The 24735-nt window shown below is 47.7% G+C and overlaps 1 protein-coding gene across 1 annotated transcript in view; it reads right to left on the bottom strand.

Moving 5' to 3' along the window:
* Positions 1 to 23174, bottom strand: part of ptprn2 (protein tyrosine phosphatase receptor type N2) — an 85282-nt gene extending 62108 nt beyond the window's left edge. The window contains exons 1-9 of the mRNA XM_084703685.1: positions 23153 to 23174; positions 21633 to 21746; positions 15330 to 15577; positions 13681 to 14098; positions 13111 to 13392; positions 12910 to 12950; positions 12032 to 12480; positions 8818 to 8904; positions 5346 to 5425 (exon numbers count right to left, since the gene is read on the bottom strand). Of these exons, the coding sequence (XP_084559811.1) occupies positions 5346 to 5425; positions 8818 to 8904; positions 12032 to 12480; positions 12910 to 12950; positions 13111 to 13392; positions 13681 to 14098; positions 15330 to 15577; positions 21633 to 21746; positions 23153 to 23174 (1741 nt within the window). The remainder of the gene's footprint in view (positions 1 to 5345; positions 5426 to 8817; positions 8905 to 12031; positions 12481 to 12909; positions 12951 to 13110; positions 13393 to 13680; positions 14099 to 15329; positions 15578 to 21632; positions 21747 to 23152) is intronic.
* Positions 23175 to 24735: the final 1561 nt, after the last annotated feature.

Raw genomic sequence — 24735 nt, 5'->3', positions numbered from 1 at the left:
TCGCCATACTTATTAGGAAAAGAAATGCCTCATTGAGGCTATACTGCTGTGAGTCTGTATACAGTGTGTTCTACCTTTATAAAACCTTAGACAAAGATGTTTAGTGCCCTGGTATTCAAAGAAAACACAGCATTATTTTTCTCTTTCTTTTGCAGGATTAAACCTAAAATGGCTGAAGTTACCACCATGCACACCTTCTCCCTAACCCAGAAGCAAACAGCCCTGTTCCTCCATCGTACATGAAGTGGGTCAACTTTTGGATTTTGGGGGAGGGGGGGATGGTGTGAACAGGGGAGAAAGGAGAACGAAGTGGAATGCGTCGTATCGAATATTCGTCAGCAGTGCCGTGAGGTGTGCCTTTCCCAACAGGCCAGGAGGGCGGCTGCAGACTGACAGGTGACAGAGACATGCCGGCGAGACTACAGCGAACGGACGGAGAGAGAGAGAGAGAGAGAGAGAGAGAGAGAGAGAGAGAGAGAGAGAGAGAGAGAGAGAGAGAGAGAGAGAGGGGATGAAGGGATGGGTATGGGGGGGAGAGTTCAGTCACACATTCTGTAGCGAGGCGGATACACACGGTGAATGCCCTCCACCACGCTAATGCGCGCACACACACATGCCCAGACACACGGTCAGCCGGAGGCAATGAAGAAGAGGAGAGGGAGAAAGACTTTGATCACCGAACTGAGCGCACTCAAGCACTCAACCACAGAGGGCGGCGAGTGATGAGGGGAGGAGAGGTGACCGCCGACAGAGAGATGGAGGGAGGGAGGGAGGGAGGGAGGGAGGGAGGGAGGGAGGGAGGGAGGGAGGGAGGGAGGGAGGGAGGGAGGGAGGGAGGGAGGGAGGGAGGGAGGGAGGGAGGGAGGGAGGGAGGGAGGGAGGGAGGGAGGGAGGGAGGGAGGGAGGGGTGAAGGGTGTTCTATGACCTCTACGCTCGTTGATACAGATGTTAAGGCATGGACACACAGAAAACCAGCCATGCGACCCAGAGAACATGGCGTGGCGCTCTGTGGTGCAACAACCTACAAACGCTGGCATTCCTGGCGATACTGTATCACATGACCAGGCTGCGGAGGAAGCCCACCGTGTATCTCGAGGTGTGTGTAAACCATCATCATTAAAAACTGAATTTGCATCCTATTTCATACAGCCAAGAGCATTGTCTTACAAATTGGGGCGCTAACACAACTGTGTTCAAGTTATCAACACAACAGCAACACACACACACACACACATACTCCTTTCAAACTGTCCAAGGACAGGCATTGTCCCTTTCCCATAGAAAACACCCCATCGCTCACAACAAAACATGGCAATTTCATATTTTTTTCCAGCAGCCAGGCCTCTCTGCATCGTATCATAGAGGGAAAGACACAGGTGGGTAAACCCCATTAGAGTTAGTGAAGAGCCCAGGTAATTACGCTTGGCATTTTGACAAGTGTTTGCCAGAGTGAAGGTCAGCTCTGTCTGTGTGGGAGATCTATGCTAATCGCCTCAGCTGGAGGAAAGAGTGCCGTTCAACATTCCCGCTGTCGTACAACCCTGTAGCTGAACCGCTTTTAATGTGTGTGTGTGCTGAAGATTAGAACAGCAATGTATATATTAGAAAATGCGGAAAAGGCAGTATGTTATAGGGGGTTGCCTGTCTTTTGCTGGCTCTCTACTTCTATCAGTCTGGAAGGATCTCCTTTAATTCCCTTCATGATTAGCTCTTCCCTCTCCACTCTCGTTTTTAGCCTCCATTGGCTCCTCTCTCTCCGTGTGTCAGTCAGTGAGGCGGGGGGGGGGGGGGGGCGCAGTGTGTCAGGGTCTCTGCTCTCTGCTCCAGATGGTCCAGAGAGATGCTGTTGCCACTCCCCTAACGCCTCTCCGTCCTCCCCCACCCCCTCCACCCTCGTCCCCAGGGCCGTCACTGACTGGGATGAGGGTTCGGTTCTCACGGCCCAGGGCCGGGGACACCGTGCCGGGGAATGGCCTCTGGGGTCGCCGGGGGCCCTCAGGGTCACTCGGCCATGACAGCCCAGACAAAGGGGGGTGTCCTCTTCTATGCAGCTGCCCCCGCCTTCCCCCCCCCCACACACACACACACTACCCCATCCTCGTCGTACCTGACCGTGTAGCATGGTTGTGCCTCGAACCCTGGACTGACTGTTGTGTGGCAGGAGGAGGGAGAGAGGAGGGGGGTAAGGGGGTTAGTCTTGACTGGTCATCGGGCTGGATGGTGGGGGCGATGGGTTAGAGATTGATATAATGTGTTTTAATTGGGTGCGTCGGAAGAAAGGATATTTCCGTGTGATGTCAACTGGTCAGTGTAAAACTTTAGTCCTGGACTAACCATGCTAAACAAAGTCAGAGGACGTCTTCGTGACTCTCTGTCTGTGCTAAAACAACAAAAATGTGTTTCTAAAAAACAAAACATGTTTTTAGATATTCTAGAAACTCATGTTCTATTTTCACTAACAGCCAATAGCTCAAAGGCAGTCACATAGCCTTACCATAAATAGAGTACTAAATTCATCCACAGCCTCAGATACTGTAAAAGGCAAGTGAAAAAAACCAAAAGTAAACAGGGAGTGGATTAAATTTATCATGGCTAAAAAAAGGTTGTTTGGCCGTGAACAAAACCAATTTTGACAGATCCAATTTCCCCGGTGGGGGTGATTTGCATGTTTGGAGATTCAGAGGTATATGGCTTCTAACCAATACCAGAATATGTGAGAATGGGAAGGAAAGAAAGAGGGGGAGAGAGAGAGAGAGAGAGAGAGAGAGAGAGAGAGAAAGAGAGAGAGAGAGAGATTTTTTGTTAATGACACATTTGAACATTCTTTTTTACAGACTTCATCAAAACGTCATATAAAAACTTTGACTGGCAACAGACACACATGCTCACATACACCAGCACACACATCCACATTTGTATATACAGTACACACTGACACACACACACAACTACAGAATAGTTTTAATAAAGCTGGAACCTTCTCTCTTTTGACAGAGTAGGAATTAGCCAGAGCAGGTCTTTGTGTGACAGTTTTCCAGTTGAACAGAACACAAGAGCTTCAACCTCCACTCAGACAATTAGACCTCCCACAATGCCTTTCAGTCCCGCGGCCAATAAGAATCTACCCCAAAGATGCTTTTCATGAAGATATCAAATCTCTCGCCCGCCACACTGTCCATGTGTTTAGCTGCTCTCTCTGTATGAATGATTCTCAATTAAACATTGAAGACATTTACCAAATAGCCATCCACCTCAGGGAGTGTTCACTGCAAACATGTCGTCATGTCTGGTTACGCTACTGCACAGTAAAGGAAGTGTACGTTGCTTTAAACATGAGACATTTTATCGTTAGAACACTCAAATGAGACACAAGTCTCTCCCTGTATCTCTACTTCAGCCATGGTAAACCAGGCAGTGATAAACACACAGACAGGTTCTAGTTTACCGTCTCCACAGGGGAGGAGTCTGACGGGGGGGTGGGGGGGGGGGTGGTGGTCAGCATCGGGTACCCAGTGAGCTGTGGGGCTGGGAGTGGGCAGTCACCTCCAGTCACATACTCAACCCCCGAGCATCCCTGTGGGTTGGGGGGCGGGGGTTGAAACCCAACACACGTCACTGTGTCCAATTTAATGCAATCATCGAATCCATCTTTGATCTTTGCTTCTCTGGTGTTGTCGGTTGGACGATCCGAGCAAAGCTCTGCCAATGCCACAAGAGCACAGAAGACAGCAACGCCTTCAGCCCTGAATATCGTATGCTGGGTTTGTTTTTGAATTCTAATTTGGTTGAGGAGAGTGTGTAAACAGCACGTAACTGTCTGAGGTGGTGGTTAGAATTCCTCCACTCCAGGAGATGCTTGGCTCCTTAGTTCGGACTGCATTCATAATTCATCAATGTGGGTCAGGCGGCTGATCGTGCTGACTTAACATTTGGTCTGACATTTCAGCCCAGGCTGGTCACTGTCATTAGCTACCCCCCCCCCCCGCCGCCACACACACGCACACACACGTCTACACACACTGACAAGCTCAAGACACACACACTGACACACACAAACATTCCCATCTCCGCACCACATGACCACATAGACACTGAGAGAAGTGGGTGTGAAGAGAGAGAGAGAGAGAAAAAGGAAAGGTCTGAAAAAAATTGAGAGAAACATCACCTGATTTCAGGGGCTGCATTCATTCTACTCTCCATAGTAGAAACACATACTTGACTACTGGCTTTCTTTGACAAACACTCATGTATGCATGACATCTTTTATTTCAACCCTAACTACCAGTGAAGATATACTTTTCTGCCTTCCCCATGACAAAATACCTCAAAACTGACCAAAACCCAAATAGTTGTCATCTTGCTGGCCACCTATGACAACAGCATTCAACCTGTACTCGCTACAGAGATAAACAGTCCCAACATCCCGCTCAATAGGAACCAGAGGACAGGTCGCCACATCTGAGCCAATAAAAACACGGCACATATTCTCGCTCGGCGTCAATCCAGCGGGGGTGATATTGACAGTTGGGCTGCCGCTCGCTTTTCTCCCTCGCCGGCTCACCGCCTCCCCAAAGTCATTCTGCCGCCGCAGCAAGGACAGCCCCAGCGCCCGCCCCCCAGTTCCGCCCCCCAGCTCCGCCCCCCAGCCCCACCCCCCAGCCCCAGCGCCCAGCCCCAGCACCCAGCCCCAGCACCCAGCCCCAGCACCCAGCATGTTGATCCTAGTTCAGACTGCACCAGTGTGTGCGTGCGTGTGTGTAGGTGTGGGGGTTGGCAATACACTCTTTTAACACGTCTCTCCATCACACACCAACTTATACCCGCACCCTCCTACCCCCCAACACCACACACACACACACACACTGTGTGTTTACAGAGAGAGAGAGGAGGCCTTCCCTAGCCTCTGCTGGTGAAGAGGGGAGGCAGGGTAACCAAGCAGCTCCTCCCTGACACTGGGCCCTGCAGCCAGCGGTGGGCCACCTTCTCTGGTTATCGCCTCCAGAATTGATCTGGGATCTGTCATTGCTCGGTGTTAATAACATTTCTCGGACGGGGACTTGTCGGGACAGGACCAGCTCTCAGTGCAGCCTGGTCTGGACCTGCTGTACTCGACTGGGACGAGGGAGGGAGACTGTCCAATTGGGAGGGAGGCAACCTGTCCAATTGGGAGGGAGGCAACCTGTCCAATTGCTACGGGCTCGTGTCTCAGAGCAGTGTGTGTGTGTGTACGTATGTGTGAGTGTGTGTGTGTGTGTGTGTGTGTGGGGGGGATATGTACACGTGTGAACATGTGCGTGTGTGTGTGTGTGTGTGACTGTGTGTGTTTTAATGAGAGTTCCTGTACCTGCGACGTGGGCCACGTCTGCAGTGCTCACATTGTGAGGGTTGGGCCCCACTCTGAAGGTCACGGCCGGACCCAGCACCCTGAAAAACAGAAGCATAGGGGGGGAGGGGGGGATGACACTGTCACTCTCAACCTCGATATTCTCTTCTCCACCTGCAGACAGCGATCCAATCACAGCGAAGGAGAAAGAAAATGTGTGAGAAAGGAAGGAGGGAAAGTCAGGATGACTTCCCTAACCAACAAGTTTCTTTTTCGCACGTACGTTTTCGTACAAACGAGCCGGAGAGGGTGTTAGGGGAGGAGCTGCTCTGCTGTTTCCTTTCACCTTTACAGTCATTTGACAAAAACACTGCGGAGCATGAAAGAGATGGCAACTTGGCAGCTGCCACAGTGAACTGTGTTTGCTGCTCACCTCTGGGCACCCTCTGTCTGTCTGCCCTGGATAGCACACTGTCTGGCCAAGAGCGAGCGAGCGAGCACACACACACCTCGGTCTACAAAGTATAAATGTTTGAGGTCCCCGAAGTCAAGAGGCCAACCAAAAAAAGACCAACATCTACACCAGACACTAAAAGACTCATTCAGCAAAGATAGAGCTGTCTGAGAAACCTACCTACTGCAACAGTACGCTATCCACCAGACACTGAACATGAGCGAGAAGATCTTCAAAACTCCAAAGTTTTTTGAGAAGAAAATCTTCTGTAGGAGCAGGGGCTAGTGGGAATCGTTCAAAACTCAGCATGTCAAATGTGAAATGATTAGTGGGTATCCAATGTACTGTTGGGGGCTTGTATTGTACTGAACCTGTCATGTAACATGCACTACCGCAATCACACACACATACAAACACACACGTGCATGTGCAATGACCCCTTTCGTTTTATTATCTGTAGGAGATGAAAGCATATCCATCAACATGCCCATCTACTGTGAGTTCAGACCCATCAGTCAAGTGTGGCACTCGCAACACACACACACACACCCACACAGGTGTGTGAGGAAATACAGTATTATTATAAGGTTACAGTATTTATAGATCACCGCATGGAAATCCCTCACACACACACACACACATCCACATCTCCCAAAGAAACATGATTGTCCTTCTGTAATGCCTTCTCCTGGATTCTGTTTGCCTTCGCAAGTCAATATTTCCCCAATCTCTCCTACTGCTTTCTCACTCCCCCTGACAGTCTGACAGAAATCTTGATGCGCCTCAAATTAAATGGACATGTCGCTGTTTTTTATTTATTTAGACCATGGACGAAAGATATTGTCCCTGTGAGGTGGTGGGGTGGGAGGACCAGTACTACTCTATAATACTAGTTTGATAAGTTATCTGCACAACTCCACGCAATGCTGTATTACTGTGAAAGCCTGGACTTCATATTAGCTTAGTGGGTGCCAAAACTGTGTGTGTGTGTGTGTCAGATAGTTTTTTTACCCACAGACGAGTTTAACTTGTGCATGAGGGAGTAACTCCCCCTGCTGGCCACACAGAGTAAACCCCTTACGTCACCTGTCCACCAGTGAAGATATCAAACCTTTTACATAAACGTATCACATAACATTGACACAATACATCCTCAAAACACCACTTCCTACTTAATAATCTCTTCATTTTGATTTTGCTCAGACTACATCACCTGATGCATGTCTCTTCTCGTGTCCCAACTAGACCCAACCCACCTCGTTTGAGACAGTGAAGACCATGTGTTCAGACCCTGAACAGATTGAGGACCACCACTCACATCAAAAGACCGGGCTTTCAGACCCAATCCCATTGCGTCAGAGCATGCAGACATACAATAAGCCCCTATCCATCCACCTCTACTTCCCTCTACTGCGATACGCTTTCATCCCTGATAGAAAGAGAAGGAGAAAAGTGGGTTCTGACAAAGGGCTCCACTGCTTCAGACCCCCTTTACACAGAGCAGAATAGAGCTCTGTTGCTGGGTGGGATTTTCAGTAGAGGTTGGGCATTCACAATGGGATTTCTCTTTCTGTTTTGCTTGCATTGGCTCTCTCTCAATCCCCCTGCCGTATTCTTGATCTTCTTGATTGCGTCTTCCCATTTGTACGTCTCAGTCTTTCAGTCCGTCTGTCTGTCTCTCTGTTTCTCTCTCTCGATTTTGTTCGCTCTCTTTTTCTCTCACAGTGATTTTCCATTGGGGGTCATTTCAAAGATGTGCTATTGATGGAAACTTGCTGGACTATCTCTCCGTTAAATCTAAAGAGACGTGCACACCGGTCATATGAGTTCTAATCAGCAAATCCTTCTTTTTTTTTTTACAGTTTGGGTTTTGACACTAACATGAGACAAAATACAGTCCAACCCCGCAGTCTCTGACAGGCACCTAACACACACCTGGAGTGAGTTCACAGACTGAACTCTACTTTAGCAAAAAGCCTATAAACACACACTTTTAAATGGCAAGTCATCTTCAGACACTCAGGGTACTCATGAACTATTCACAGGATGAGTGGATATGCGATGACTGGTTCGGGTTAGGGCTAAGGAAGTTACGTTTCGTGGTCCAGTAGTTGAATTAGAGTAACCACAGGAGGTCTCGCAGCAGTATAGCCGTTTAGCGTTCTGGTTCATGATGAAGAGCGAGCTAGACTAAACGCCCATGAAAGGCTTGTCAGATCACAGGCGTCCACAGTTCCTCTGCCTCCTCCATGGTCTCTGGTGCAGACGCCCAGGCCCAGTGTTGTCAGAGACGGGGCTGTGGGCGGAAGGACAGTTCACCTGATCATTACTAAGTTAGTGTCCCACTGGCCATGCATATCCCCGCTTCCGGCTTATTCTCTCTCCCTCTTTTCCTCTCTCTGTCCCTTTTTTTTTTATTCGACTCCTTTGACCATTTTTGCTCTGTTGTTCCTCGCTCGCTCCCTCGCACAAACTCTCCTTCTCTCTCTTTTCCTTTCTCTCACACACCCCCCCCCCCAACCCCCACCCAACAAGCGCAACAATGGCCACTAACAAACAGACAATATGTGTGTGGTGAGGAAAAACACGCCTGTTTTCAAAGAGCATTTGGTAGAGTGTTGGGGGAGTGTTTGGTGGAGTGTTTGGGGAGCGTTTGGGAGCAACGGAGACAAGGCTGGACTACAACAGAGAGGAGGTACTGGAGGTAATTTAAGTAGATTTCTCTCCCCAGAGAAAAGCACAGAGGTCAGAACAACAGTTTGCTGTGGTACTGCGGCAGCTGCATTCACACAAACACAGTCCTCACATGGTCTGTCCAACCTTCATCCACATCCCTAGGCTCTGAGATATTTGAAAAACATCACAAACATGGTTTAGACGTTGCCAGAATTGTTAAATGGTTTACCACCGTCTTATTCGACACCAACAAGATTATGTGAGTGTGCATGCCTGTGTATGTTTGTGAGTGTGTGTGTGTGTGTGTGCTTGTGAGTACTGTGTGTGTGTGTCTTTGCGTGTGGGTGTGTGTGCAGTACGTACGAGAGCTGTTGGAGATCCGTGAGGCGGAGGTTGAGGCGTTGAGCCAGTCGCTCCATCAGGTCCAAGCCCTGGTCGGTGGGAAGGGAGCTGGGGGAGATACACAGACACAGCTGGGCGTCAGACATGCCGCTCCACCAAGCGCCGCAGCCAGTCACACGGCACCACCCAAGGGTGGACAGGTCTCCTGCTCGTACACACACACACACACACACACACAGATAATTCCACTGTCCAGCACGACATACATACATGGATGTAAACAGCCTGCGCAATAAATCAACACACTCACACACACGATGAATGAAAGCAGAAAAGCCTGGGTACTTGGGGAATAGGGATCAGGTGCTTCCTCATGCTTGATAAATCACCTGCATTTTCCAGCAATGAGACAAACAATAAGGTGCAAATGGAACCGGCATGAGGTGTAATGGCTGTATCATATGGCTACACTTCCCTCAGCCTCTCTCCCACACACACACACATGTGCGTGCACACACACACAAACACAAATGGAGTTCTATCCCTCCACGCGTACCTCTTCACACACTTGCATACACACACACACGCGCGCGCGTTGAGATGAATAAGAACGTGCAAATGGAATGGATGTGAAGTGTAATGGCTGTATGATAAAGCCTCATCTTAGCTCTGTCTTCTGGTCTCTCACTCAAAGAGCAAATCGGCCAAGGAAATAGACCAAACAAAGGCAATTTATGGGTGATGCTGTGTGTGTGGGTGATGCTGTGTGTGGGTGATGCTGTGTGTGTGTGTGATGCTGTGTGTGGGTGATGCTGTGTGTGTGGGTGATGCTGTGTGTGGGTGATGCTGTGTGTGGGTGATGCTGTGTGTGGGTGATGCTGTGTGTGTGTGTGATGCTGTGTGTGGGTGATGCTGTGTGTGTGGGTGATGCTGTGTGTGTGTGATGCTGTGTATGGGTGATGCTTTGTGTGGGTGATGCTGTGTGTGTGTGATGCTGTGTGTGGGTGATGCTGTGTGTGGGTGATGCTGTGTGTGTGGGTGATGCTGTGTGTGTGTGGGTGATGCTGTGTATGGGTGATGATGTGTATGGGTGATGCTGTGTGTGGGTGATGCTGTGTGTGGGTGATGCTGTGTGTGGGTGATGCTGTGTGTGTGTGTGATGCTGTGTATGGGTGATGCTGTGTGTGTGGGTGATGCTGTGTGTGGGTGATGCTGTGTGTGTGTGTGATGCTGTGTGTGGGTGATGCTGTGTATGGGTGATGCTGTGTATGTGGGTGATGCTGTGTGTGTGGGTGATGCTGTGTGTGTGTGTGATGCTGTGTGTGTGGGTGATGCTGTGTGTGGGTGATGCTGTGTATGTGGGTGATGCTGTGTGTGTGGGTGATGCTGTGTGTGTGTGATGCTGTGTATGGGTGATGCTGTGTGTGGGTGATGCTGTGTGTGGGTGATGCTGTGTGTGGGTGATGCTGTGTGTGTGGGTGATGCTGTGTGTGTGGGTGATGCTGTGTGTGTGTGTGATGCTGTGTGTGTGTGTGATGCTGTGTGTGTGGGTGATGCTGTGTGTGGGTGATGCTGTGTGTGTGGGTGATGCTGTGTGTGTGTGTGATGCTGTGTGTGTGGGTGATGCTGTGTGTGGGTGATGCTGTGTGTGTGTGATGCTGTGTGTGTGTAATGCTGTGTGTGGGTGATGCTGTGTGTGGGTGTGTGTGTGTGTTTAAGGGTTTGCATACTGTATGCGTATGTGAGAGCATAAAAATAAAATATGAGGGTGATGCTGTGTGTGCATGTGCGTGTAGAATTCTACTTTGCCCAGGTTCATCATGCAGATGAACCTGAAGTTTGTTCAAATCATCCTCTGGGTAATACACAGGTCACAAGAGAAACATTTACTTTACTACTTTTTTTCATAATTTTGGTTTGCATATGTTGGCTAAGCTAAATAAGATTTTGCCCGAATAGTATGGGAACCCTAAATATTCTCCATGTACTGCGCTTTTTAAGAAGGTGAGTTTTTATGTTGTTTTTTACTCTTTGGAGAGCTTTCAAAGTTAAAAATTGGACAAAGCCATTCCAGACACGTTTGCCTCCCTCTGCGATAATTCAGACTACGGGAGAGCTCTAGGAGTGACTTGATTGTTGATGCTAGCACTTTCCCCCTTGGGTTTCTCTCTGTCTCTTCTTTTCTCCATCCTCTCTCTATCCCAATAGTCCTTGGCCGTACACACACAAACACAAGCGCGCACACACAAATGCACACAAGCACACACAATCTCAGGAGCTGTCAGATAAGCAGGTTAGGCTTAGCCCGGTTTGGGGGCTGGGGGGGGGGGGGGGGGGGGGGGAATAACAGCTGTGCAATCATGGGGGTGTGCAGCAAACTCAGGGGAGACCACCGAAGGGCCCTCGCTAATGTACATAGCTCTATCATAGAGATGAGTAAAGTGGGAGAGAAGGTGGAGGAGCTGTGAAAATCTGCCTGGAAGGTGACCCCCCTCTCCACCCAACCCCTGATTGTGTGTGTGTATGGTCTGTGTGCACGGGTGTGTTTTGTGTGTGTGTGCTGCATACGTGCGTGCACTGGTGTTTGCAAAAATGTGTGCGTATCTTCAGCTACAAATCAGGGCCGTTTCAGACCGGGGCTGTTGAACAGGTGAAGGACAGCTGGCTGACACTTGGCTTGATAACGCCATAAAGGGATTTAAGAGAGTGCCACGGGCGAAAACACAGTCGATAGGAACTTATCTCTCTCCCGGAGCCTCAGCCAAGTACGAAAGAGTCTGGCTGACTCCTTCGCCCAAGTCTGACGCAACATGGTCATTAACACTCTAATGCTGTATACTTCAACACAAACCACTCACACGGAACTATCATGGCTTCCAATGTACTTAGACACATTACTGAGGAGCTCAACATACCACAACCTTCTCTGGAAGTAAACCTACTTAGATGTCTACGGTTATTTTAAAAGGTATCAGATTCCTCAAAAGGCTGCTTGAATTACAAGAGAGATTTATGCATGAGTCTGTGTGCCTGAAATGTTAAATGAGGAGTTTTTCTGGAGGTGAGATAGGACATAATGACCCTGAACAGTAGCGTTCACTCTTTATCTCACCACTTTGTCTCTATGGATTAGATACAAGAAACAGAAAAACATGCCCTTTTACAAATTCCTTATCGTAGTGTAATATGCTAACATTGTGGTGTAGTTTTCCAAAACAGTATTATATTTACTCACTCTGAGTCTGTGATAATGTAGCCAAAGTCGCTACTGTCTTTCCCCTTGGTGGAGAAGGCCTTCACCCCGAGGTGGACCACCTCCTGCTGCACCTTCATATCCTTCTTCTGGGACTCCACCCGGGCCTGGGCCTGGGTCGGGGGGGTCTCCGTCACAGGGACCCACCTCTCCACCTCAGTGTCCACCACCACAGCCGCCCCCACCACCTCCAGAGGGCCCCTCAGGCCCCCCCCCTCGTCCATCCGGGATTCAGCCACGTTCCTCTCCTCCCAGGGGTGGGGGATAGGCACCTGACCCTGGGTGGTCCGGCTCTGGACGTTCTCCAGGCCGACCGTCCTCTGGGGGACAGCCCCCGGAGAGAGCCCGCTGGGCTGCGCTGGGCTGCCTGGAGCATCCCTGAAGGGGTCCAGGTCCAGGTAGTCCAGGAGCTTGCTGAGGAAAGCTGTATCCTGTGGGAAATATGGACCATATGCATGGTTGTGACTGCTGAAAAGTGCTGGCAGCTGTGTGTAGTGGATTGCTTTTAAACTTTAATGGGTTTATTTCAACTTTCAATGGCAACCTTTTCTCTCTAATTTCTTCTCATACATCTTGAGTGACAAAGGATAATGCATTAGCAAGCTCTACGTATGTAGAGGGAGCATGACAAACACATTAAAGTAAGTCACTGACAACCATAAAAAGGACTATACTTGAATGAGTCTAGTAAAATGTACATCAATAAGCTTTGAGAAATGCTACTAGCTACTTGGAAACGCCACATATTTTGTCTACTTCAGTTCCATTCATGTTTCTGGACATGTCGGCTTTTGTGTTTACTATGTCTTCCACATTTTCAATACCCATGAAATAGTCTGAAGACAATAATGGTAAATCACCTTCATGTCTGGCTCTTTGTCCACATCACCAATTGGTTGCCCTGTAAACACAGTGTGTGAGTGGAAAACGGGGCTGCCAACTTGATTTCACAAATCAGTGAACTATCACACTTCATGTCAATTCAAACAATGTAACAATGCCAACTTTTCAGAGAAACCCACGTGTCAGCTTGTATACAGACACATATGGATGGATTGTACCTTGACGTGTTGCGTCTCTCTCCAACATGTCTTGTTTAATCGTATCTACATCCTGGTCCTGATCCTGGTCCTGGTCCTGGTCCTGGTGCTGGTCCTGGTCCACGGTGTCCAGCGGTTCTCTCTTGGCCTCCGGTCTGGTCCTGGGCTTTGGGCCCTGCCCGTCCACCCCCTGCAGGGCCCCGGCAATGACATCAGCCAGCTGGTCCAGGTTGGGGCCCCTGAGGGTCCCCATGTTGATGCTGTGTCTCCCCAGCTGGTTGACCACGTTCTGGATGAAGCGCTCTGCATGTTTGGGGGGTTGGAGCGTTTGTTGAAGGAAGTACATGTCCTAGGTAAGGGACCCTGCTACATTTGCACAACCTTTTACAACTAACACCTTATGTTATTACACAATATAAGGACAGCTAAAGATGAGGTCTTTGAAGAATAGGACAAGCACACTGCTAAACGGTGTAACATACTATCATACTGTAGTATAAGCAGAAAACTCAAACAAATGAAAGACAGGAGATGTAAATGTGGTGTTCAATAGCATCCAATGTCATGTGATATTCTGTATGAAAACCTCACCATCTGTGGGACTGAGGGGCTGCTTGGACACAGGGCGGTTTGATCCAGACTTAAAGATCAGTTTTTCTATCTTGGGCTTGGGAGGTTTAGATCCACCCTTGCTTTCCCCCTCACTGGGAGGATGGCTGACGTAGCTGAAGTAGTGGACCTTTGCCTTGGGCTTTTCCTCTGGTGATCCAGGGCGGTTCTGGCTGGTGGCAAGCCTAGAGAGGTAGCTTTCCAGCTGGGAGGCCAGGAGTTGGGGTCTGGCCTTGCCTGGATGTGTACTGGAGTAGGCTGCTGCCATTGGGGGGATCTTGCCAGTCTTCCCCTGAATAAGGGCTTTAAGACCCTGGGGCTGAAGGCTGTAGAAGGTGGTCTTTCCCCAACCCTGTGACTTGGGCTGGGTGTCGCCCACACGGCCATCATTCTGAAAGTCCTATGGCGTAAAAAAAAACTGTTTGTACTTGTCTTCCTTTTATACACAGTTTCATTACAGACTTATGGGTATGGCTGTGCAACAGAGATTTCATTAGATTTTAAACCTGGGAACAAAACATTATTTACTATCTGCTTTTAGGTTTATTTGTGCTCTGGGTTATTTTGCACCCGAAGGAGAGTGAGCGAGGTTACCAGTGTTATGACAGGTTCAGGTAGTAAGAGAGGTAGTTTGGGAATGGGTAGACAGGACAGGATATGAATCAGGGTCTAGATCAAAGACAACTGCCCTTGGAAATTGCATATGGAAATCATAGATGAGATAGTGTCATTCAAACGGTAATTTTATGCATTTCTGTGGCACCACAACACTACTGAAAAAAATAACTGAAAAAAAGCCTTATCGCCAAGGCATCAGTTGAGACACACCAGTGTCGATGGTTATCCCAAACAAATATCAGGACTGAATGGAGTTTATGAGTTACAATCTACAGAATAGTCATTTGAATATATTACATGCTGCACTTACATTTGAGGTGTATGATGGTGCTGTGTCTATATTATAAGGACAGGAGAATACGTTCGAGACTTCTTAATCAGTTCTAGTGCTGTCTCCTTTCTGTGCTCTCCCTGTTGTTTGTGCTGCGAGGGGAAAGATAATGCAATCCTTCCCACAACCAAACACATTGGCACACGCTAACGCCATTAACATTATGAGGGGATTCCTGCCTTCATCCACCCCCCACCTCGCCGTTAAGAATGCCCCCAACCCCTCCGTGGTGGACTGCATTATCGCTCTGGTGGCGACACAGCTCAAGTTAGGGTTCAAACATGGTAATGAGATGGACAATATCCCTTTAAGTAGGGACGGGTAAACCTTTGTGTTGGAGGGGTCGTCTTCGCTCAGCGGGGGTGGAGGGAGCGATCAAGGAAGACAAAGGGCCGAGGAGACAACTTAGACACCCACTGGGAGGATGGGCTCATCCCTCCTGCCACCGCTGGGATTGTATGTTCACGTCTTGAGGCAGGATGAGGCCCTAGCCTGCTTCATCCGTTCCTGCCCTACTATCTGTGCCCCCCTTGTAATAAATGAAGGCAGCAGCGTAGGGTCGTTTTTATCACTCTGTATGCTAACGTTACCATTGCCCTGTGACTAACCGTTGACGGCGATGTTTCAGTGGACATTGGTAGGGAGGTGAGAGATACTGGAGCCCGTCTCTAACTGGCCTTACCTGTGTGAGGGGCCGTTCTCGTTGGACCCCCAGACGAGTGGTGCCCACAGTCTGGGGGAGGAGGCCCATGTCCTTCAGGTGTTGCTGGAGCTTCCGGCCGAGCTCTGCCTCGCCTGGCCTCAGCGTCCTGTCTTGGTGGTGAGCCAGGGGAGAAATGGGCGGGGCAGGCCGGCGGAGGGGAACCTTGTGCAGCCTGGACAGCTCTCTGGAGATGACCTGCTGGGTGACGTCATCCTGCCAGGTCAACCCTGCGGAGACATGGGAGTTGGAGTTTGAGAACCCGGGGATACTGGTACACTGGCCAAGGGGAACCTTCAATATACAGATCCCCGGTCACAGTAAAAACAAGCGAATGTGACAAATGTACAGTTAAACAGGCCTAAGATCCCCTCTGTGTGGATGGATCACAGCACAATCCAGAAGAGGAACAAAACTGAAATTGAGGATGAGCGAGGGGATGAAAGGACGAGCATCAGAAGGATGTGGCAGCCTCTGCGGAATTCCAGACTCCAGTCGACCCCTGGACAGGGAGAGGCGCTGGCGCGGCACTCCCCCCCCCCCGCCTCCCATACCCAGCCGAGTCAACCAGCCCTGTGAGAGCCATGTCATGCCACAGCCAGTCGGTGCGCCAACATCTCTGCTAATTGCCAACACATACTTGGAGTGCAAGGCTGCAAGGCTCCCGGGCAGGGCCAGAGCATCGACGATGCCAAGGCCAGATGGAACTACCCGGGCAAAGAGAGACCCAAAACATGGCCCTGTTCCCAGAGAGCCACGAGGGACAACATTCCAGTGCGGAGGAAGATCATACCACGCGAGCGAAAATACCGAAGATGTTATAGCCTCTGCTTAAGGCCAATATGTTTAGTGTCAGCTTCTATTTTACATATTCTTTCATTTTGATACCAGCCAGAAAGTATTTTAATGAGGAAACTCATTATTAGATGAAATGTTGGAAGCGTTGGTGAGATTTCAAATTATCTTATATCTTTACGCCTTGCCTTCAAGACTGTCAATGACCAGTGAGGTATGTAGGAGTAGTTAGTCATGTACAGCATGCAATAGGAACCGGGCAGCAGTTATCTGAGCACAATGCTACCATCAAAAATATGTCCACACATTAGCCTGCTCTATCACCCATGGAATGCAGGCAGTCTCATGCATATTCATAGGCTAGCAGACATGGAGGCTAAGGGGAGAGGACGAGCGACTGATGAGGCCAGTGATCCCTGATCAACTCTGATCAGAGCATATGGGTTCAGGATTCTGGAACGCAACCCGTCCATCCATACCATAATAACACATGCCTTCCCCATCTAGCGCATATTTGCTATACATTTGCTTCGCAGAGGTTATAATGTAGCTATCACCATTAGCGTTGATGGGCAAGAATGTAGGTTGCAGTCATTAAGGATCCATAAAAGGTCTGTGCTTAATTACTGCTATTTAATGGGTTCAGTGAAGATAGATGGTCTGATTGTTTGGGGGGAACAGAAGGCGTGTGAGACGGGTGGGATTGACTGTGACACCTCTATCGCCTCTCTTTGTCTGCAGGGGGATGGTGGAGAGTGGGGGACGCTCATTTCCCAAGACAGAGAGGAGGAAGGAGAGAGACAGAGGGAAAGAGAGTGTGTGTGTGTGTGTGTGTGTGTGTGTGTGTGTGTGTATCTGTATGTGTTTGAGAGAAGGGAAGAGAGTGTGTGTATCTGTATGTGGTGGAGAGAGGGAAAGAGAGTGTGTGTATCTGTATGTGGTGGAGAGAGGGAAAGAGAGTGTGTGTATCTGTATGTGGTGGAGAGAAAAAGAGAACAACATATTGGTATGATATCGAGGTATGTAGAGAGCATAACACAGCTTGCACAAGGACAAATGTGCTACTTACACCACCGCAGCCACTATGGGCACAGAACCCCAGCCAGGAGCAAAGCAATTCAATATGACACCAATGAGACCAGTTCCAGTGGAATACGGCCATTAGTGTTTGGGCTTAAACAGCTTTATCACTTACAGTACAAATAAAGTATTAACAGAGAATCAAGATCAATCATTCTCAAAGGTTTAGGACGAAGGTATGCAAGTTGGCTGTCAGTAAATCTCTTAGATATAGACTACAAGACCCAGGTGGCTAAAACAAAATATTGTTAATATGAATACTGTATTACCCCAAAGTCCAGAGAAAGGGCAGACTATGTCCGAGTAGGAAAGTTGAACCCTTTAAGGGAGGGACAGACACTGTCTAAGGTAAAGCACCTCAGTTAATTAGCGCCTCGCCATTACCCTATCAGACGGCTTTGATGGTTTCCGATGACCTTATGCTTTTTTTCTTTTTTCTTTTTTTTTTTTACAGTATGTGGTTGACAGAGAGAGATGCGGGCCTGTGGCCTCCTAAATATTCAAAGCCCATTAGATCAGATCCCGTCTTGTTGTTTCATCTGGGCGGTTTTGAAATGCAGATCTGCGCTCCCTTCCCCTAAGTTTAGTCTTCCGACTGATTTAAAAGGCCAAAGCAAAGGGGGAGGATGAATAATTCAGAAACAAATTTCAGCCTAATTAATTGAGATGATATGTGTCAATCCAATTCTTTCATGGGATGTGATAGAACACAACAAAGGTGTCATGCAATTAAAAGATGAATCCACTTCATCCATTTTATCACCATGTTGCTGTGAGATCATTGATATTAATTCTATGACAGTTTTTGGTTTTATATCAAATGTAATCTTTTGCTCCCGCCCATATGATGCAATTGGGTAAAAACGTTGACACAGGTAATGTTTCTTAATTAAAATAAAGAAAACTTGCATACTTCCATATAGAAATGAAGTAGTTAGTGGACATAGTGGAACTTGGATGCAAAATCTGTCTAACAGTCAGGACTCGAAAAAGACTATGATGGGCAAACTGTTATTCCAAGTGTCAACGGTCATCTCCTCCAAGAAAAGCTTTTTATATTGTCCAACCACACAGCAATTTGTGAACATCTATGTATGAAAGAGAGAAGGATGATTCGCTAGTCAAAAACATTAAGGGAAGTTACAACACTCCGAGCAGAAGGCGTAGCACTTCAGCCACAAAATAGCCCAGCCCACACATTCCAGAGAGATTCAATAAAAGATATTTAATGTCCTCCTCAAATAACATCCCGATTTTCACTTTGGAAGTAGACCTACCGGCCCCTCAGAAGCTCCGCAATGCAGGAATGATTTATTAGAATACAACTGGAGTGAAAGTACAGTCTGTCTGTCTGTTGTTCTGCCTGCCTGCCTGCCTGCCTGCCTGCCTGCCTGCCTGCCTGCCTGCCTGCCTGCCTGCCTGCCTGCCTGCCTGCCTGCCTGCTTGCCTGCCTGCTTGCCTGCCTGCCTGCCTGCCTGCCTGCCTGCCTGCCTGCCTGCCTGCCTGCCTGCCTGCCTGCCTGCCTGCCTGCCTGCCTGCCTGCCTGCCAGTCTTTTTGCATGTCAGCTTCCAAAACACTGATTTCAAGCTAACATGGAGTCATGGGCTACCCAATGGCCCAGGACACTGGTGTACCTGTAGTTGCTAGTCTTGAGAAGAACCAGTGCGTAAACTAACATACTGGCGCTCAGTGGGGCTGAGGGGATGTACTGTGTCTGTTTATGGTCACTGCTTCTCTCGTACTGGTTCTACAGAGATGCCCACAGCACTAATGGGAATGCCAGAAAGGCTTATCTTACTTCACTTGCTTTGGGAGTGAGTATCCACCTTGATTTGCACACAGTTAAGACCTAGGGGTCGTATACCACAGGGCAGGCTTGTCCTACCTGACTAGCACACGGATGGGAATCATGATCTGGCTGTCTGATTCAGGAAGCAGGAAGCATGATGCGTAAAAGGAAGAAGGTCATTCAAAGGGAAACTGTTGTTCACCTGTTAGGAGGAAGGTCTCTCTGCGTCTCAATTAAGGGTTTGATCGTAGCAATGAGAGGATATGAAACTAATATACGGCAATCAGGATGGGAATAGACATCCTCCTGGCAGTATTTCCACTCTCTCTTTCCACTTGGTTTTTCTGCCTCCTCCAAAACACAAACACACAGACATATTAAAACGCACACACAGACAAACCTTATCAGAAGCCCGCCAATAAAGATGCTCAAGCAACACAATGGTTGCCTCTAAAGCTTTTTCTAGTGAAGTGAACACACAGTGTGACTGCATGGGGTGAATACAAACGTGGTCTGGGCGAACAGCGGCCTCGGAGCAGCCTAATATAAAAGTCATTTGCAGCGGGATGACAGGGTCTAGCTCTTGAAAGCATTGTGTGGAAAATGCAATACCCAGACAATGCCCCTCCCAGTTGGGACGCAGACAAACAAAAGCCGCCAACACGAAGGGAAGCGAAAACCCTTTTTGAGCGGGGGTCAATTTCTATTGATGTAATGACATCGGTGGTGTGCGCTTGGTGCAAATGCTGTGATTTTGACAGTGTTTCCAACTCGAGATAGAGAGAATTGCAAGTCGATGCCATTGACGTAGACACCCTCCCCATTCCACCCACACACACACACACACACACCACCAAACCCCCTTCTCTCTCTTTACGCTTCGGCTCCATTCAGTTTACAGTACAATACTCTCAATAGGCCTGTCTCAACGCAGGGGCACCCGGCGTCTGAAGATGACGCTTGAATAGTGAGCGCGGCTACCCAGATAAGAGTAACAAGCAATGAAGCGTTGACAGTGTATTGTTGGAAATGTCTAAGGATAACATGTTGTCTGTCTTTGGCTTTGGGTATGATTCGACCAGACAGACTAGTGGAAAGAACTTGTGTTAACAGTTTATGTTTGAGGACGTGTACACACATGATGTCATTGCTTTCTGATTCAGTATCTCGGCTACAAGGTCGGTGGCATAGAAGAACAAAAAAAAGAGAGATGGAAAACTGTTGGACTGTTTCAGCAATGGAAAGGTTTCAAGAGTGAACGCCTTCAAATGAAGCAGGGGAAATGACACCCAGCATTTCCTCTCCTGTCTCATTCATTTATTCCTGAAAAGTAATTAGAATAAATGTGTGGTCTCACTCTGCGCTTAATATTCATTACTGTGTTTTGTGATTTCCTACGGCCTCTTCTTCTTTTCTAATGGTTTTCAACACTAGTTTACGGCTGTTACAAGAGATTAAGCTTTGAGTGGCCAGTAAAGGCAATTATTTAGCCTGGGTTTGGTCACGGTTTAAAATGAAAGCATTTGCTGCCCCCTGGTGGTCACAGAAAGTAGTTGCGGGTGTATGATTTCATCGAAGAAGGGTTCTGAATATCGGTCAAGCACCAGACAACAGTCTGTGTGAACCCAATCCAGCAGAACGTTTGGTATGTCTATAGTTACTAACTACAGATGCCTATAGGTACATTCATCTAGATGTATTTGTCATAAACATGTTCTCTCTGGGACTGACAGCAGGAAGACAAAGACAGAGAGAGATCCACCACAACGGAAATAAAGATGCAGATATCGAGATACATGATATCAAACCTTCACCATGACATACTGAACATCGATGTTTCCACAGACCTGAACTAAATCTTGATTATTGATGGTTTCCGCTGCTAGTCTCTAAAGACCAGAGTCTGGATCTACAACGTCAACCAGCCCTTATCATAAAGGTCAGGAGAAATGCCCACCCTCTCTCCGTACTCTGTAGGTGCACTCCCATGACGCCTCTGTCCTGTTAGGTCCTCAAATGGCTGTGTCTGGCTTGTGCCCTCTTCCCCTTGCGTTTCTCCTGTTGAACTAGCAGACAAGCTGCTGTGATTCCACTGATGATGTGGGACACGCCTTCTAACCCAATCACACTGCACGTGGTCTCGTTGCTCATCCACAGAATTGGCAGTAAATGGCCTGTGAGCATAGAACTAAATTCGATTGCTGTTTAGTTACATGATCAAAGCGCACAACAATTTCTTGTGAGACTCCCAATGGCATGTCTTTTGGTGCCGGATAGACAGTCCTGGCTGCATTTACAGTTGCTTGATGACCTTAATGGGAAGGGACAGACAGGTAGGCAGGCAGACAGACAGACAGACAGACAGACAGACAGACAGACAGACAGACAGACAGACAGACAGACAAACAGACAGACAGACAGATGGAAGGACAGACAGACAGACAGACAGACAGACAGACAGACAGATGGAAAGACAGACAGACAGACAGGGAGAGAGAAAGACTGTTGTGGATATTGTTGCCTGTCTCCACTACAACGGGGTGATGATCAGTTCAGGTTCTGGGTTTATAAGTACAACCAGCTGTTTACAAGACCAGAAAGACAGACAGACAGACGTTACCTTGGTGAGCCAGTTTCTGTAGGAGTGTCCTGAGGCGCTGGAGAGCCAAGGGGGACACCTTATATGTGTAGAGATCTTCCCCTGGTAACTCCTGACACCTTCCAAACACTCCATCTACAAAAGGAAAAAAATACACACCATCAGAAAACAATTGTCGATGTTGGGGGGTTAAAAGACTAAACATGATTGACCAAAAACATTTCTCACAAAGCCCAACGTCTTAGGTACGGTGGCTACGCGGTAACCAGTGGAGTACAAGAAACACAACTTTTGTGTGAGAGACGGGAGAGCAGTTCTTTGCCAGTGCTGTCCACAGGCAACAGAACCGAATCTTTTGTAGGCTTCCTAAAAAGCTGAAGTTGTTGTCCCCTGCAGTGTACAAATGTGCAGTTCACGCTCAGGCTTGGGGAGCTAATAGCAAACCGTTTTTTCTAAGGGAGGCAACGATAAACAGGCGGCCGTCACAGGCCAGACTTTATCAGACCCGGGCTATCTCCAAATCAGCAGGCCTCCCTCCCTCCATAGCCTACCCCTGTTGCCAGGCAACCCATCAAACCCCTACCTCAGTGGCATAATTCAGTGGCTATCTGGACGGCTGAAGGATGCTAGGACACCAGGGGTCGGGACACAGAGTGCGGAAGAAGCAGCTGGAATATAAATGGCGGAGGTGTCGTCCTCTCTCAGTCAGGGAGATAAATCTGTGTGTCTCATCTTCTCAACCCCAAATCAAAGTTGTGATAGATCGGCCTGATAGAGCTTTTGTGTGTGTGTGTGGTGTGTGGTGTGTGGTGTGTGGTGTGTGGTGTGTGGTGTGTGGTGTGTGGTGTGTGGTGTGTGTGTGTGTGTGGTGTGTGGTGTGTGTGTGTGTGTGTGTGTGTGTGTGTGTGTGTGTGTGTGTGTGTGTGGTGTGTGGTGTGTGTGTGTGTATATGTGTGTGTGGTGTGTGGTGTGTGTGTGTGGTGTGTGTGTGTGGTGTGTGGTGTGTGTGTGTGTGTGTGTGTATGTGTGTGTGTGTGTGTGTGTGTGTGTGTGTGGTGTGTGGTTTGTGGTGTGTGTGTGTGTGTGGTGTGTGGTGTGTGGTGTGTGGTGTGTGGTGTGTGTGTGTGTGTGTGTGTGTGTGTGTGTGTGTGTGTGTGTGTGTGGAGATGTCTCCCTCTGTTTAGTGTGAGACTAATGATGTGAATCGTCATGCCTCGTAGGATCCCTTTAATTAACGAAGGATGATTGACAGGGACAGATAACTCTGCAATGCGACTGACACTTTGTCCCACGTGTGACATCACACACACACACACACACACATACACACACACATGCACACACATAATTTGACATTTTCCAGTGGTGGTAATAGTTTTTAAATAGCCCAACTATTTACATCTTAAATCAAATGCTACATGATGACTTATAGACACACTATGGTGCTGTTTCCGTCTTATTTAACGTGCTAAGAGTGCATCAACTCAGAAATTGTAATCTTTACGTTAATGAGAAAGATTATCACCAATTAATCTACCCACTGTACACTTTGCTGGCCACCATCTTTCACCTTCAGCTCATTTAAGAGATTTTAATTACAGTGCCATGTTCCATGTAAAATCCACTGGATGATAATTATACAAATAATGATGTGATGTCAAATTTTTAGTTTTAATTGAATTTTTCTTCACTGTTTTCACTGGTGCTCACCCGCGACATACCTAATGACAGTTGCCGGGTAAAATGTAGCTGAGGCGGAAAATGTGCATACGCACACACGGGTTAATGATCAGAGAACCCAGACACCTCGGTGAAGACGCACACAAGCGACTGAAACATCAGAGCAGAGGCGTCTGCTCGCACAGAAAATGACAACGGGAGAGCAGAACAGGCAGAAAGGGTGGGAGAGAGGGGGGGGGACATGCTGGAGGTAGAGAAAGAAAGATTGAGCAAGACAGAAGAGGGAAGAAAATTAAGAGAGAAAACTGAGATAATGAAGAGAAGAGCAGAGACTAAGAAGACACAGTATTGGTTTTGGACAGTTTGTCTGTTGACAATTTGTTTTTTGTCAGTCTGTCTATGAGACTGTGTTTTAAATAAAGAGTTATAACACAACACAGGGTGTTTCCCTATGACAATCATGTTACTGTATTTTGAAGCCTGTATTTTGAAATGTTAACATTACAAAGATTGTCTGACAAACAAATTCAAATGGATTACACACAGACCAAGTAGACAATGGTGACATAACAAAAGACTGGCTGCTTATTTGATGTTTGCATTTCTCGCTAGTTTCTATGACAACGGCCACCGTGAGATGTGTTATTTCCTTCTCGGTTGACAGGGACGTTCCCAGTAGACACTACACGCAGGCCTGTGTGGCATGTGCAGACACACACACATACAAACACATTCACTTCCACCCATGCGTGCACAGGCTGTGTAATTTGAGTTAGGGAGATATCTGAATCAATGACAAATTGCCGACACATCCAAAGCCATCTACAACATACATTTCAAAGTATGAGACTGATGTCTCGTTTTATCATCTAAGGGACATCAAAATTACATGAAAACTGTGTTTTAATTTGTTGCATGGATGAACTTATTATGTTTTTCTGTGAAGCATTGTGGCCCCATACCAAAGTCACCACACAGAACTGCAGCGTAATCAAATAAAGACTTGTTTTTTTCACTTAATTGGGCTCAGGAGAAATGCAACATGACCAAACACAATGGCAGGTGTTATGGATATAATTATGTATATAAAAAACTAAATCCCAAGTCTATACTGTAGCTGCTCAGAAAGCCCAACTCATTGTGGAGGACCAAGACACTGCTTTTCTGATAACAGCATACTGTGTAATAGTCACCATCAATAATTAATTAAAAAATGATAATAATAATAATAATAATAGACAATAGAATCAATAATTAGTTGAATAAATCTACCAAAACTGTCTCAACTGTATGGCATAGTAATAAAAGGAGTGTGTATTATATGTCTACATCCAACTCCAATCTAGGCCTTTTCACTGCAACATGGAGCTGTTCTGACTGTGTGACACCTAGGAAAGCTTTCTGCCAAATGTTGACTGACAGACATAAGAGGCTTCTGAGCCTG

This window comes from Hypomesus nipponensis, chromosome 8 (genome assembly GCF_054491055.1).
Source record: "Hypomesus nipponensis isolate SF chromosome 8, ASM5449105v1, whole genome shotgun sequence".
NCBI lineage: Eukaryota > Metazoa > Chordata > Actinopteri > Osmeriformes > Osmeridae > Hypomesus > Hypomesus nipponensis.
Note: the sequence above shows the minus strand (reverse complement) of the source record. Positions and strands in the feature narration are given on the sequence as shown.